The 13486-nt window shown below is 47.8% G+C and overlaps 1 protein-coding gene across 4 annotated transcripts in view; it reads left to right on the top strand.

The window, feature by feature from the left end:
* The window catches only part of USP28 (ubiquitin specific peptidase 28), a 732083-nt gene that overhangs the window by 242684 nt on the left and 475913 nt on the right, over positions 1–13486 (top strand). For 3 of the 4 annotated variants that reach the window (XM_044081072.1, XM_044081070.1, XM_044081069.1), the window contains exon 1: positions 4320–4478. The exons of the other annotated variant lie outside the window; for it this stretch is intronic. In XM_044081072.1, the coding sequence (XP_043937007.1) occupies positions 4374–4478 (105 nt within the window). In that variant the 5' untranslated portion in view covers positions 4320–4373. Of the gene's footprint in view, positions 1–4319; positions 4479–13486 lie in introns of those variants that run through there. 4 annotated transcript variants of the gene reach the window in all.

The raw sequence follows: 13486 nt of genomic DNA, 5'->3' as shown, positions 1-13486 counted from the left end.
CCCCGAGTCTATCACTTCAGATACTGACTTAGATGAGTCAGAGGGATCCCCAAGATCCCCCTCTGAGGATGTCTCCTTCTCAGACATCCTAGAACTCCTTAGACAGAGGGGAAACTGGCCCACCAATAATCCCTCTGAGGATGAGTCAGTATACCTGGAGGCGTTTGGATCTCGGCCCTCCACCTCCTGGGTGTCTCCGCCTTTCGACCCCCTTATGCAGGTTATTGCTCGAAAGGCGTGGGCTGCTCCTGACTCTGTAGAGCCAGTCCCTAGGAGGCCGCCTAAATTTATTACTGCCCCGTCGGACAAGCAATTCCTCACAAAAGGTGTCCCTGCTGATGCCATGGTGGTGGCGGCCGCCACTAAGAAGGAACTTGCTTGCAGATCCTTCCATACCTGTCCATCCTCCTAATAAGGACTCTAGGACCATGGATAGATATGGTAAGCGGATGTTCTCTTCAGCGACCTTTGCTATGCGTTCGCTGAACTACCTATGTCACTTCACCAGACTCCAGAGGGATATCCTTAAGGAGCTAGGTGAAGTAGTACAGGATCCTACAGCTGCAGGGGCTCAAGAAAAAATTGCTTCGCTGCTAGGAACCCTTAACTCCATTGCTAACTCCTCCATGCGGCTGATATCATATGCTGCTGATGGAGCGAGTAGGCCGCAGGTACAGGTGTGGCTCTTAGGCGCCAAGCCTGGATGCGGCTCTGTAATTTTGCAGATCCCTTTAAGGCGTCCTTCACAAACTCTCCCTTTGATGGGTCAGCTTTGTTTGGCCCTCAAGTGAAGGAAACGTTGACCAGGTGTGAGCAGGACGGCAAAACTCTTTCTGCAGGAGTCCGTTTTCCACCCTTCTAGACCTTACCCCAAAGGGCAGAAGGGTGGCAAATGTGGTTCCGCAAATCCCAAGGAGTCACGCGGATTCACGTGGTCAGTTTACCCCTAGAGGGCAGAGGGGGTAACAACAACAGACGCTCTAGAGGCAGAGGGGTCCACAAAACCAGGGAAACAGAGAGCCTCTCTCTGACAAGCCCTTTCAGCATCCCTGAGATGTTGCCCGGCTGTCCCTCCTTGGAGGCAGTCGGGGAAGACTATCGCTGTACCCAGAAGCCTGGTGTTCCTCACTCAAGACAGATGGGTACAGTCGATCATATCCGAGGGTTACAAAATTCCTTTCGAGGAAAGTCCTTTCTATCCTCAAATTCCCTTCCAGATGTACCACGGTCTAAGGGAAATTGCAGAGTTAGAAGTCTTAAAACTACTGCAAAAAGAGCCATTCAGCCAGTTACAACAGATCATTCAGAGCCGGAATCTACTCAAGGTTCTTTTGGTCCCCAAAAGACGGGAGACTGGAGACCAATATTGGATCTCGGCAGACTCAACAAGTCTGTGAGGAAGACAAGATTCCGAATGGTCACTCTTCAGTCAGTTCTGCCCTTCTTACAGAAGGACAACTGGATGTGCTCAATAGATCTTCAGGATGCGTACTATCACATAAAAATTCACAGACGCTCCAGGAGATTTCTCCGCTTTCGGCTGGGGTCCAGTCATTTCCAGTTCAGAGCCCTGCCCTTTGGTCTCACTACAGCCCCCAGAGTGTTCACCAAATGTATGGCAGTGGTCACGGCTCACCTGAGACGTCAAGGATTCCAGGTGTTTCCGTATCTCGACGACTGGCTCCTTTCAGCCACCACCAGGCATCAGCTTGTTCAAGCCAGGGATTACACAATAAATCTTTGTTCTCAATTGGGCATCTCGATCAACTCCGAAAAGTCATCCTTATTGCCCTGCCAGTCTATTACTTTCATAGGCGCAAACTTAAACACTGTTCAGATGTCAGCTACCCTTACAGATCAAAGAGTTTCAGACATTCAAAGTCATGTCAGGATCATTCTAGCCAACAAGAAAGTACAGGCCAGAATGGTTCTAAAGGTATTGGGCCTCATGGCTGCGGCCATTACTCTTCTTCCCCTGGCTCGCTTCTACATGCGCCTTCTTCAGTGGATGTTGTTCACTCAGTGGTCTTACCAACAACTTCCAATGTGTCACCAAATTCTGGTGACACAGATTTGCAAGAATCATCTTGCTTGGTGGATCACTTCTCCCCAGATTCACCAAGGCAGACACTTTGTACCTCCTAACGTCGTAGCCACTGTCTCCACGGATGCCTCCCTGATCAGGTGGGGGGGTCATTATCAGGGCAGGATGGTTCATGGGACGTGGCAACCTTTCAAATACCACCTGCACATAAATGTCCTAGAGATGAGAGCAGTGCTTTTAACGTTGCAAGCCCTCAACGACTTTCTTCCCGTAGGGGCAATTGCAGTCCACACAGACAACATGTCTGTAGTTTGGTATATCAACAAACAGGGCGGAACCAAGTCCTACCCCTTGTGTCGAGAAGCGCTCAGACTTTGGCAATGGGCGATCTCCTCTCATTGGTTTCTGGTAGCAACGCATCCCTGGGAAAACCAACATTTTAGCGGACAGATTGAGCAGAGCTATTCTCATGCCTCACGAGTGGTCTCTCAAGCAATCTATAGTGGAAGAGATTTTTCTGGAATGGGGTCGCCCCCCCCCTGGGCCAAAACAAAACCCTTTTTTCCTTGTTTTTCCCCTCACTAAAATGTATGGTTTGTTTCCCTTTCTATTTAACCCCCCTTTTATTTTTTTGCCTCTCTCCTCCAAATTGGAAGTCTGTTATAATAAGATTTGAAATTTGCAACGAAACCAAATTCTCCTCCCATCATTGTATAGTTGTTAAATTGGCTTGAACTCTCCCTCTCCAACCATCTAAACTATCTCCAAATTACTACAGCACACAGACTTTTTCTACCTAAGTGCCCAGCACTAACCAACATCCTTCAACCTTACACCCCTCAGAGAACTCTTTAAGATCTAATCACCAAAACCTAATCACTGTCCGCAAACCCAATCGTCCTGCTGATCAGCTTCTTCTATCCTTTTCCTTGGCTAAAATGGAATTCACTTCCTTCCTCTCTAAGGACTTGTGAAAACTTTGAAACATTTAAAACTCCGCTACATTCCTACCTTTCCTCTAACATGAAATGCAACTGCACTCTTTCCCTCTAGCTTAATGATCAATCCACCCTTTAGATTCCTAACTCTGAGTACAAGCTAACCTAACATAAATGTACATATTGTAAATAACATAATTATGCGTATTATAAATAACCCATCCCACCTTTTTTCTCTCTTTTCCTTCTAAGTCTTTATTCTCCCTCTTAATTAAGTTACCACTGCCATCCTAAATATTTGGACACTATGCAACCAAAGAATTTATTCCTGTTCTCTAGCATGAAATGAAATTGTAATTGTGTCTTCTTTACTATGATTGTATATATAGCTAAACTATGTAATGTGGACCTTTTCCCCCCGGGCCTCCACTGAAAATGGGCTCCCTGAGCCCACTGAACCTCCCCGGTCGTCAAACTGGAAATAAATAAAAGCTTGCCCTCTTGGTGCTCTCTTACTGCCCAAATTACTATATTGCAAGCACTCTCATATTTTAAGGGGAAAAAAAATTATAGGAGCACCTGAATAAGGAATACAAGTTCTGTAGCTTTAATAACACTGGTTAACTCTCTGAATATCAACAATTTATTGTCTATAAATTGCGGCTTAAACTTTTGTAGTAACACTGGATGTTGGTAAATTTGAATTATTTAACAGCATCTCCTTCATCCTATACTGGTTATGTATTTTTGTCTGTTAGAAAATTATTCACATTATACCTATTTTTTTATTGCATGTATTTATGTTCAACAAAGTTTGTTGTATGTGAATTGTGTTGCTGTTTGTCCCAAGATGTGACTGAAAATGGTCCTTCAGCAGCCTATTAACAGTTTAAAAAAACAAGTAAATAAAAATGAATAACATATCCCTCTATTACTGAATACTAAGTAAGTGTGGCCCATGAAACTAGCCAGAAACGTGGAAAACTGTTCATATTTTCATCACTAAGAGACATACTTGGCAAACAAGTATCCCCACACAAACTTTAGGCATTATCATTGATGAAATTTAGTCTGACAAGTGTATCCTCCACATTGTATCTCAAGCCACTACATTGCTTGCAATTCTGTGTAAATCAAAACCTTACCTATGGACTGGATACTTTACAGTGGGAAGATTGGATGTGAGAGAGGGAAGACTGCATTTTTTTCTAGTACAGTGCAGAGACTTTCATAGACAGCATGCTTTTCTCTTGTATCTGTATCCTGCAAAGACAAGGTGCATGTAGCATGTAGTTTAATTTCATGTATTAACGTGCTGAGCCTTGTTTTTTAGGGCACTGGAGGCTAGTGCTGCTGAAAACAAACTGCAGTCAAAGAGAAAGCGTTGTGAGATGTGGGGTGAGAATGCCAATCCTAATGACTGGAGAAGAACAGACAACTGGCCTGTTGGATTGAAAAATGTAGGAAACACCTGTTGGTTTAATGCTGTAATACAGGTAGGTAAAAGATGCAGGAATTGGCATGTATGATTTAACCGTGTGTGTATATCCATATTGTGTGTGTGTGTTTTGAAAAACGATTCGCCGAAGCATGTTACAGTGGGAATAAGGAACTATATCCATCTGATGTAAATCTTTATTCATTCCTTACTGATGGGACTTAAGTTCCGTCCTCAGAACCGACATGGCCGTTACCAAGCTCGCGCCAGCCAAAAACTGTCAGCTAAGACCTACCCATAAGGCCCTGTCATAGTCTCTTCAGATCTCGTTTGCCATGTTCCTCGTCGGACGTGCCAAGCCTTCTCTCTCAAAGCTAAGTGTAGAGATGTTAAGTTGTCAATCTCGCCTTCATTCTTGCTTGATGGGTTCGGAGCCGGTCCTCGGCTCCGACTCGACACTGCTAAGCTCTAGAGTCAATTTTACCAGCTCGAGGCAGCCCCATATCCCATGATGCAAGGCGGTAAGTACCCAGATCTCGTTTGTCGCTTCGCTGATGAGGTACTCCTTTTACCAGCTCCTGGTAAGTGATTTATACATTACTGTTTTTGCCCCTTTTTCTTAAACTTTAATATTAATAGTTTTAGTCCCATTCTGACTAGATTTTTCCTGTCTCCTTAAAACTTTGTCAGATCTTTTCCCATCCCACCTTGTTAGGGTGTGTGTGTGTTGACAGATTAGTCTTTCCCTTTGGGATAATATATATAATTTCTTGGACAGGTGTTGTGTGTGTGTATTTTTTACACGATGTCTAAAGAAAGGGTCTCAGGCTTTAAGAAGTGTGACTCGTGCTGTCAGAAGATGTCTCTGACAGACGGTCACACTTCTTGCCTTTACTGCCTGGGGCCTCTTCACCTGCAGGACTCCTGTGCTATATGTCATTCTTTTAGCCAGAGAGTCCTGCAGGAGAGAAGAAATAAATTGATTTTGAGGGGCCTTAAGCCCGAGGGCTCTCCGGCTAAGTTGGCTCCATCTAAGACTTCTAAGTCTTCCAAGGCCCAGGCTTCTGTGTCCAAGCCTGCGGCCTCGGCTCCGACTCTTTCAGAGTCGAGATCGGCTCCGGCTGGAGCCGATTCTGGTTTGCACAAACCTTCGGTGCCGATTCTGGTTCGACCACTTCGGTGTCGGCTCCGATAGGTTCCGATCACCATGTGGCTCAGGCTTCGGTGTCGGCTCCGATCGGCTCAGACACCCTTACGTTTATGTCTGTATCTGCTCCGGCCGGAGCCGATGCATCGAAACTTTCTGTCGGAGCCGAGAAGTCGTCGGCTCCGACAGCTTCTATGGTTTCGTCGGCTCCGATGGTTCCTTCGAGGAAGAGGTCTAGGTCCCCTTCCTTGGAGCCGATACTCTCGGCTCCGGCTTCTCCTCTCCTCTCGGAACGGAGCCATCGGAGCTGATCTTCCAGGTCATCCAGGCTTTCTGACCATGATTTAGAGAGAGTGGTCAGATTACTAAAATCACAGGCACTGGCCCAAATGCTACATAGTCCGTCTCAACAGATGACTATTAGTCCACACCCCATTGAAGTTCCTCCTTCGACTCTACCCCAGAGTTTGGAGTTGCAGTCTTCGGGAATAGTTTCTGCTACGGCTGAGGGACAGATACCCCCTTCTGCTCCTTCAGCCTCTACTCTTATCTCCTCTTCGAGACCTTCCTTAGAGGGATTCGGTGGTCGGGCTTCCTTGGTCTCCTCCAAGGGGGTGAGTGGCATCGGACCCTTGTCCGACCCCACTCTTCCCCTTGGAGCCTCGGCCTTGGTGAGCTCGGCTCCGACATCTGCCTCGGAGCCTTCCTTTTCGGTGGGTCCTGGAGTTCCTGGCTCTTCGGAACGGGTTCTCTTGGACCTCCCTGGGAGGGGAGCCTTCGAGGTGATGAAGAGTGTGCTGGCCACTGGACTCAGCCAGCAGTCTGTTCCCTTAGCTCCTCCCTCTATGGTGCCTGTAGACATCTCTGCCACTTCTCTTGCTCCTGGACCCAGAGATCCTCCACCTCAGGTTTCCCCACTGGGAAGAACCCCCTCTTCCGAGGATTCTCCTGATTTGTCAAAAGAGATCCTCCGCGGAAGAGGACCTGTAAGAGGAAACACGTAGACTCCCCCCGAGTCTATCACTTCAGATACTGACTTAGATGAGTCAGAGGGATCCCCAAGATCCCCCTCTGAGGATGTCTCCTTCTCAGACATCCTAGAACTCCTTAGACAGAGGGGAAACTGGCCCACCAATAATCCCTCTGAGGATGAGTCAGTATACCTGGAGGCGTTTGGATCTCGGCCCTCCACCTCCTGGGTGTCTCCGCCTTCGACCCCTTATGCAGGTTATTGCTCGAAAGGCGTGGGCTGCTCCTGACTCTGTAGAGCCAGTCCCTAGGAGGCCGCCTAAATTTATTACTGCCCCGTCGGACAAGCAATTCCTCACAAAGGTGTCCCTGCTGATGCCATGGTGGTGGCGGCCACTAAGAAGGAACTTGCAGATCCTTCCATACCTGTCCATCCTCCTAATAAGGACTCTAGGACCATGGATAGATATGGTAGCGGATGTTCTCTTCAGCGACCTTTGCTATCGTTAAGCTGAACTACCTATGTCACTTCACCAGACTCCAGAGGGATATCCTTAAGGAGCTAGGTGAAGTAGTACAGGATCCTACAGCTGCAGGGGCTCAAGAAAAATTGCTTAGCTGCTAGGAACCCTTAACTCCATTGCTAACTCCTCCATGCGGCTGATATCATATGCTGCTGATGGAGCGAGTAGGCGCAGGTACAGGTGTGGCTCTTAGGCGCCAAGCCTGGATGCGGCTCTGTAATTGCAGATCCCTTTAAGGCGTCCTTCACAAACTCTCCCTTTGATGGGTCAGCTTTGTTTGGCCCTCAAGTGAAGGAAACGTTGACCAGGTGTGAGCAGGACGGCAAAACTCTTTCTGCCGTAGGAGTCCGTTTTTCCACCCCTTCTAGACCTTACCCCAAAGGGCAGAAGGGTGGCAAAATGTGGTTCCAAATCCCAAGGAGTCACGCCGGATTCACGTGGTCAGTTTACCCCTAGAGGGCAGAGGGGGTAACAACAACAGACGCCGCTCTAGAGGCAGAGGGGGTCCACAAAACCTGGGAAACAGAGAGCCTCTCTCTGACAAGCCCTTTCAGCATCCCTGAGATGTTGCCCGGCTGTCCCTCCTTGGAGGCAGTCGGGGGAAGACTATCGCTGTACCCAGAAGCCTGGTGTTCCCTCACTCAAGACAGATGGGTACAGTCGATCATATCCGAGGGTTACAAAATTCCTTTCGAGGAAAGTCCTTTCTATCCCTCAAATTCCCTTCCAGATGTACCACCCGGTCTAAGGGAAATTGCAGAGTTAGAAGTCTTAAAACTACTGCAAAAAAGAGCCATTCAGCCAGTTACAACAGATCATTCAGAGCCGGAATCTACTCAAGGTTCTTTTGGTCCCCAAAAGACGGGAGACTGGAGACCAATATTGGATCTCGGCAGACTCAACAAGTCTGTGAGGAAGACAAGATTCGAATGGTCACTCTTCAGTCAGTTCTGCCCTTCTTACAGAAGGACAACTGGATGTGCTCAATAGATCTTCAGGATGCGTGCTATCACATAAAATTCACAGACGCTCCAGGAGATTTCTCCGCTTCGGCTGGGGTCCAGTCATTTCCAGTTCAGAGCCCTGCCCTTTGGTCTCACTACAGCCCCCAGAGTGTTCACCAAATGTATGGCAGTGGTCACGGCTCACCTGAGACGTCAAGGATTCCAGGTGTTTCCGTATCTCGACGACTGGCTCCTTTCAGCCACCACCAGGCATCAGCTTGTTCAAGCCAGGGATTACACAATAAATCTTTGTTCTCAATTGGGCATCTCGATCAACTCCGAAAAGTCATCCTTATTGCCCTGCCAGTCTATTACTTTCATAGGCAAACTTAAACACTGTTCAGATGTCAGCTACCCTTACAGATCAAAGAGTTTCAGACATTCAAAGTCATGTCAGGATCATTCTAGCCAACAAGAAAGTACAGGCCAGAATGGTTCTAAAGGTATTGGGCCTCATGGCTGCGGCCCTTACTCTTCTTCCCCTGGCTCGCTTCTACATGCCTTCTTCAGTGGATGTTGTTCACTCAGTGGTCTTACCAACAACTTCCAATGTGTCACCAAATTCTGGTGACACAGATTTGCAAGAATCATCTTGCTTGGTGGATCACTTCTCCCCAGATTCACCAAGGCAGACACTTTGTACCCCCATCCCCCGTAGCCACTGTCACCACGGATGCCTCCCTGATCAGGTGGGGGGGTCATTATCAGGGCAGGATGGTTCATGGGACGTGGCAACCTTTCAAATACCACCTGCACATAAATGTCCTAGAGATGAGAGCAGTGCTTTTAACGTTGCAAGCCCTCAACGACTTTCTTCCCGTAGGGACAATTGCAGTCCACACAGACAACATGTCTGTAGTTTGGTATATCAACAAACAGGGCGGAACCAAGTCCTACCCTTTGTGTCGAGAAGCGCTCAGACTTTGGCAATGGGCGATCTCCTCTCATTGGTTTCTGGTAGCAACGCACATCCCTGGGAAAACCAACATTTTAGCGGACAGATTGAGCAGAGCTATTCTCATGCCTCACGAGTGGTCTCTCAAGCAATCTATAGTGGAAGAGATTTTTCTGGAATGGGGTCGCCCATGTTGGGATCTTTTTGCTACTCCCCAAAACAGCAAATGCCCAGACTTCTTTTCTCTCTTCCCACTGCCAGGCCATCCCCCCAGAGACGCTCTGACCCAGGATTGGCCCCAGGGACTTCTTTATGCCTTTCCTCCTTTTCCTCTGATCCCTCAAGTTATCCAGAAAGCAACCGTTTTGAGAGCCAAATTGATCCTCATTGCTCCTTATTGGCCTCGACAAATTTGGTTTCCGTTCCTCCATAATCACCTTTTGGTGCAGCCGTGGCATCTGGACCCAGTGCTAGATCTTCTGATTCACCAATCCGGTCTGCTGCACCGGTCTATCCCTTCTCTCAACCTCACTGCATGGTTGCTCCACTTCCTTCCTTAGCCAGGCTTCCTATGATCTCTAACCCTGTTAGAGACATCCTAGTAGCTTCTTTAAAATCCTCTACCAGGAGGATTTATACAAGCAAATGGAAGCGTTTCTCTTATTGGGCTAAAGCCAAGAATATTGATCCCTTCACTGCCCCAGTTCAGGCAGTTTTGGATTTCTTAGCGGAGATTTTTCATGCAGGCTCCTCTTCTTCCACAGTTAGAGTTCAATTGGCTGCTATCTCGAACTTTCATGTCGGGTTCGCAGATCACAATATTATGTCTCACAGGCTTTGTAGAGCCTTCTTGAAAGGAATTTTCCTCCTGAAGCCTCCAGTCAGGAGTCCTCCTCCTCAATGGGACCTAAATTTAGTGCTGACATCCTTGATTCTTCCCCCCCTTCGAGCCAGCTGTTTCTTGTTCCCTGAAATTTCTTTCATGGAAAACTTTATTCCTGGTAGCTATTACATCGGCTAGGAGGGTGTCTGAACTTCATGCTCTATCTGTTCGCCCCCCCTATTTGGTCTTCCACAAAGACAGAGCATCATTGAGAACTAATCCGACCTTTTTGCCTAAGGTCGCCTCAAAGACTAATTTGAATCAAACCATTGATCTCCCTGTATTTTTTCCAAACTATTCAAACAGATCGGAACAAAAACTACATTATCTTGATGTCCACCGCCAACTGAAGATATTATTTGGACAGAACAAAACAATTCAGGAAATCCGATCAACTCTTTGTTTCCTATGCTGATAACAAGAAAGGCCTTCCTGTCTCAAAAGTGACCTTATCTAGATGGCTTTCTTCTGTCATCTCTGAAATTTATCGGCTCAGGGGAAAACAGCTGTGCTCAAAACCTAAAGCACATTCAACCAGAAGCTTAGCTACTTCTACAGCCTTTCAAGCTAGACTTCCTTTAGACACTATTTGTGCAGCGGCCACTTGGGCCACTCCTCATACATTTGTTTCCCATTACAAACTGGATTTGGCCTCCAGGGACAGAGCCAGTTTTGGCTCTACAGTCCTCAAGAGTCTGTTCCATTGAGCCACCCAGGATAGAGGTGCTAGGGACACGGTCCCATCAAGCAAGAATGAAGGCGAGATTGACAACTTAACATTGAGAAGTTATGTACCTACCATAACGTTCCATGTTAGCTGTCTTCTCTCGCCTTCTTTCTTGCGACCCTCCCTCCTTCCCCCAGGCCTGGACAGACCTTTCTCTACAAAGAATGATAGTTCTGAAGAACATACAGAGCTGGTCCTTCTACCATCCTGCAGGTTTTTCTCTTCTTTCTTCCTTTGGGAAGTTTTTATGCTAGGTGCTATTGCCCTTTTGTCATCAAACGAGATCTGGGTACTTACCGCCTTGCATCATGGGATGTGGGGCTGCCTCGAGCTGGTAAAAGTGACTCTCGAGCTTAGCAAGTGCCGAGTCGGAGCCGAGGATCGACTCCGAACCCATCAAGCAAGAAAGAAGGCGAGAGAGGACAACTAACATGGAATGTTATGGTAGGTACATAACTTCTCATTTTGTGTAAATTCCTATCAATACCTTACCTTTTAGTCAGTTTTTGCTCATTTTCATCTTTAGTCTATAAACTCCTCTACTTGTTCTATTCCCTACCCTCTACCTTTTGGTAGCTCCTTTTATACCATCGTTGGTACTGTCCCTCTCTCCTACCTTAGGTAGGTCCTCTTTCCCACCACTTGTGGTATTTTTAAGTACCCTTGTTGGTACTCTATATCCAGATAGAAGGAAAAAAAAAAAACCCTATTCTCTTTAACTCTGCTGCTGTTGTTTTTTGACTGTTTACCTTGTCGCTTGGACTAGTGTGGTCTGTGTCATTATGTCTGATAAAGCCAAACTGTGGTTTAAGCAGTGCGATAACTGCGGGCGTAAGATGCCCAACTCAAACGGTCACGCTCAGTGCGTTTATTGTTTGGGTGTTGACCTTATAAATGCTTTGTGTGATATCTGCTCCATGTTTAGCAATCGCACTTTGGCTGTGTGTAAAAACAAGTTGATATTGAAGGGTTTTGATGAAAATTCCCTTTTCGGAGGCTCTGTCTGGGACGGAGGTCTCACTACCTCCTAAGACTAAAAAACACAGAGAAACGGAGTCACTCTGTTCCTACATCTCAGTCCATTTCGGAACTGAGTTGACACTAGATTCTCCGGCACCTTCGGCGCAGACAACCTCGGCATCAGGCTCTGTCTTCTCCCTCAGTACTGCCTCTGATTTTGACTTCTATTACTGTACCAGCTTTGGCACCATTCTCCTCAGTGCCGTCTTTGGTCTTGACACTGGCTTTGACTACCATACCTGCATGGGCATCATCCCCGGCCACGGTGCAGATAGCTTATACGACTCCACAGACAATGACCCCGTCTGTTCCAAAGGTTGAACACCTTCCCAGAACCAGATATTCCCCAACTTACTACCCTTTTTCGGGGCACCAATTTAGCCCCTTTCTTGAAAGACCTGACTTTCCTTCAGCAGCTTGCTACAGATCCACCAGGAGCCTTTCAGAACAAGATGTAGTGAGGGTTGTGGACCAGCTTATGGCAGCTAGAGGATTGCCCACCCCTGCTAGGTCTTCCGTCCCCTTTGGATTGGAAGCTTTCATGGCATACTCACCAATATATCCTCCTCTGGCCTCTTCCCAAGCCCCGGAGACTTGGGTACCGATGACCATCCCGGTGCATACTGCCTCGGCTCCGATTGCAGAGATTTCCTTGTCGACACCGATTTACTCTTGGCGCAATGGCTCCATTGGAACCGGTGCACTCTCGGAGCAGTGATTGGGCTGTTGACACCGTGGTTCCTAGTTCGGTGCCTATTTTTTCACTGGCACCGTCTGTGGCCAGGGCTCTGACTGCTACCAGTCCTCTCGGAGCTCCTCACCTGGAGGTGGGCTCCTCAGGGTGGGGTGTGACCCCATTTCCGAGGTTGTCCTTCTCTGTTCAGGCTCCCATCCCTCCTCTGGCAGGCCTGCTTTCCAGGTAATGGAGAGGGTCCTTGACTCAACAGGCAGAAGATAGTACCACTGTTCATTCCCCAAACAGGGAGTCTCTGGCTATGGACAGACTGGGGAAGCGGACCTACGCTTCAGAGACCTTTGCCATTCGATTGCTGAACTATCTGGCACACTTCACCCCCCCCCCCCCCAAAGAGACCTAATTTCTGAAATGTCTACCTCTTTGGCGGGTGTACTGCCTGATGAGGTGCGACACTGTCGCCTCGCAGCTGGCTACCCTGGAATCTATCTCGAACTCCTCGATGCGCTTGATATCTCACACCACTGAGGAGGCAGCTGGAGCAGCCTCATCAGGTATCATGAGACAGCATGCTTGGATGGGTTTGTGTGATTTCACAGACCCCTTTAAATCTTTCTTTGTCAAGGCGCCCATTGAAGAATCTTCCCTTTTTGGTCCCAAAGTAAGAGACACACTATCACGAAGTGAGAAATACGGAAAGACCTTGTCTGCTGTGGGCATATGTTTTTCCACCCCCCCCCCCCCCAAGAGATCTTATTCCAGGAACCAGAGGGGAGTTAAATTGTGGTTCAAGTCCCAAGGATCTTTTCGTGACGCTCGTGGTGGGCAATCCCCCAGGGGCAGAGGGGGCAACTCATCCGGAAGACTCGTCTTTCGGGACAGAGGGGGTCCGCACAACCAGGGTGCTAAAGATTCCTTCTCTGGCCGACCCTACCAGCGGTCCTGAGCAGCGGCCCGATTGCTTTCCTCTGGAAGCACTCGGAGGTCTATTTTCCCAACACATACAAGGCTGGCAACTTATCATTAACGATGCATTGGTGCAGAGAATAATATCTAGAGGCTACCATATCCCATTCGGTCTTACTCTCAGACCTGTCAAACGAATCCCCGATGTTCCACCCAGTCAGAGGGAGGTAGCAGCCTTAGAAATTGAAAAACTGCTAGGAAAGAGTCATCCAGCCAGTCTCACCAGACCAGAAAGGA

The sequence above is a fragment of the Protopterus annectens genome, chromosome 8.part0, assembly GCF_019279795.1.
Source record: "Protopterus annectens isolate FY-2018-M chromosome 8.part0, PAN1.0, whole genome shotgun sequence".
NCBI classification, from domain to species: Eukaryota; Metazoa; Chordata; order Ceratodontiformes; family Protopteridae; genus Protopterus; species Protopterus annectens.
The sequence above is the reverse complement of the archived record's forward strand: the minus strand, read 5'-3'. Positions and strand labels throughout refer to the sequence as shown.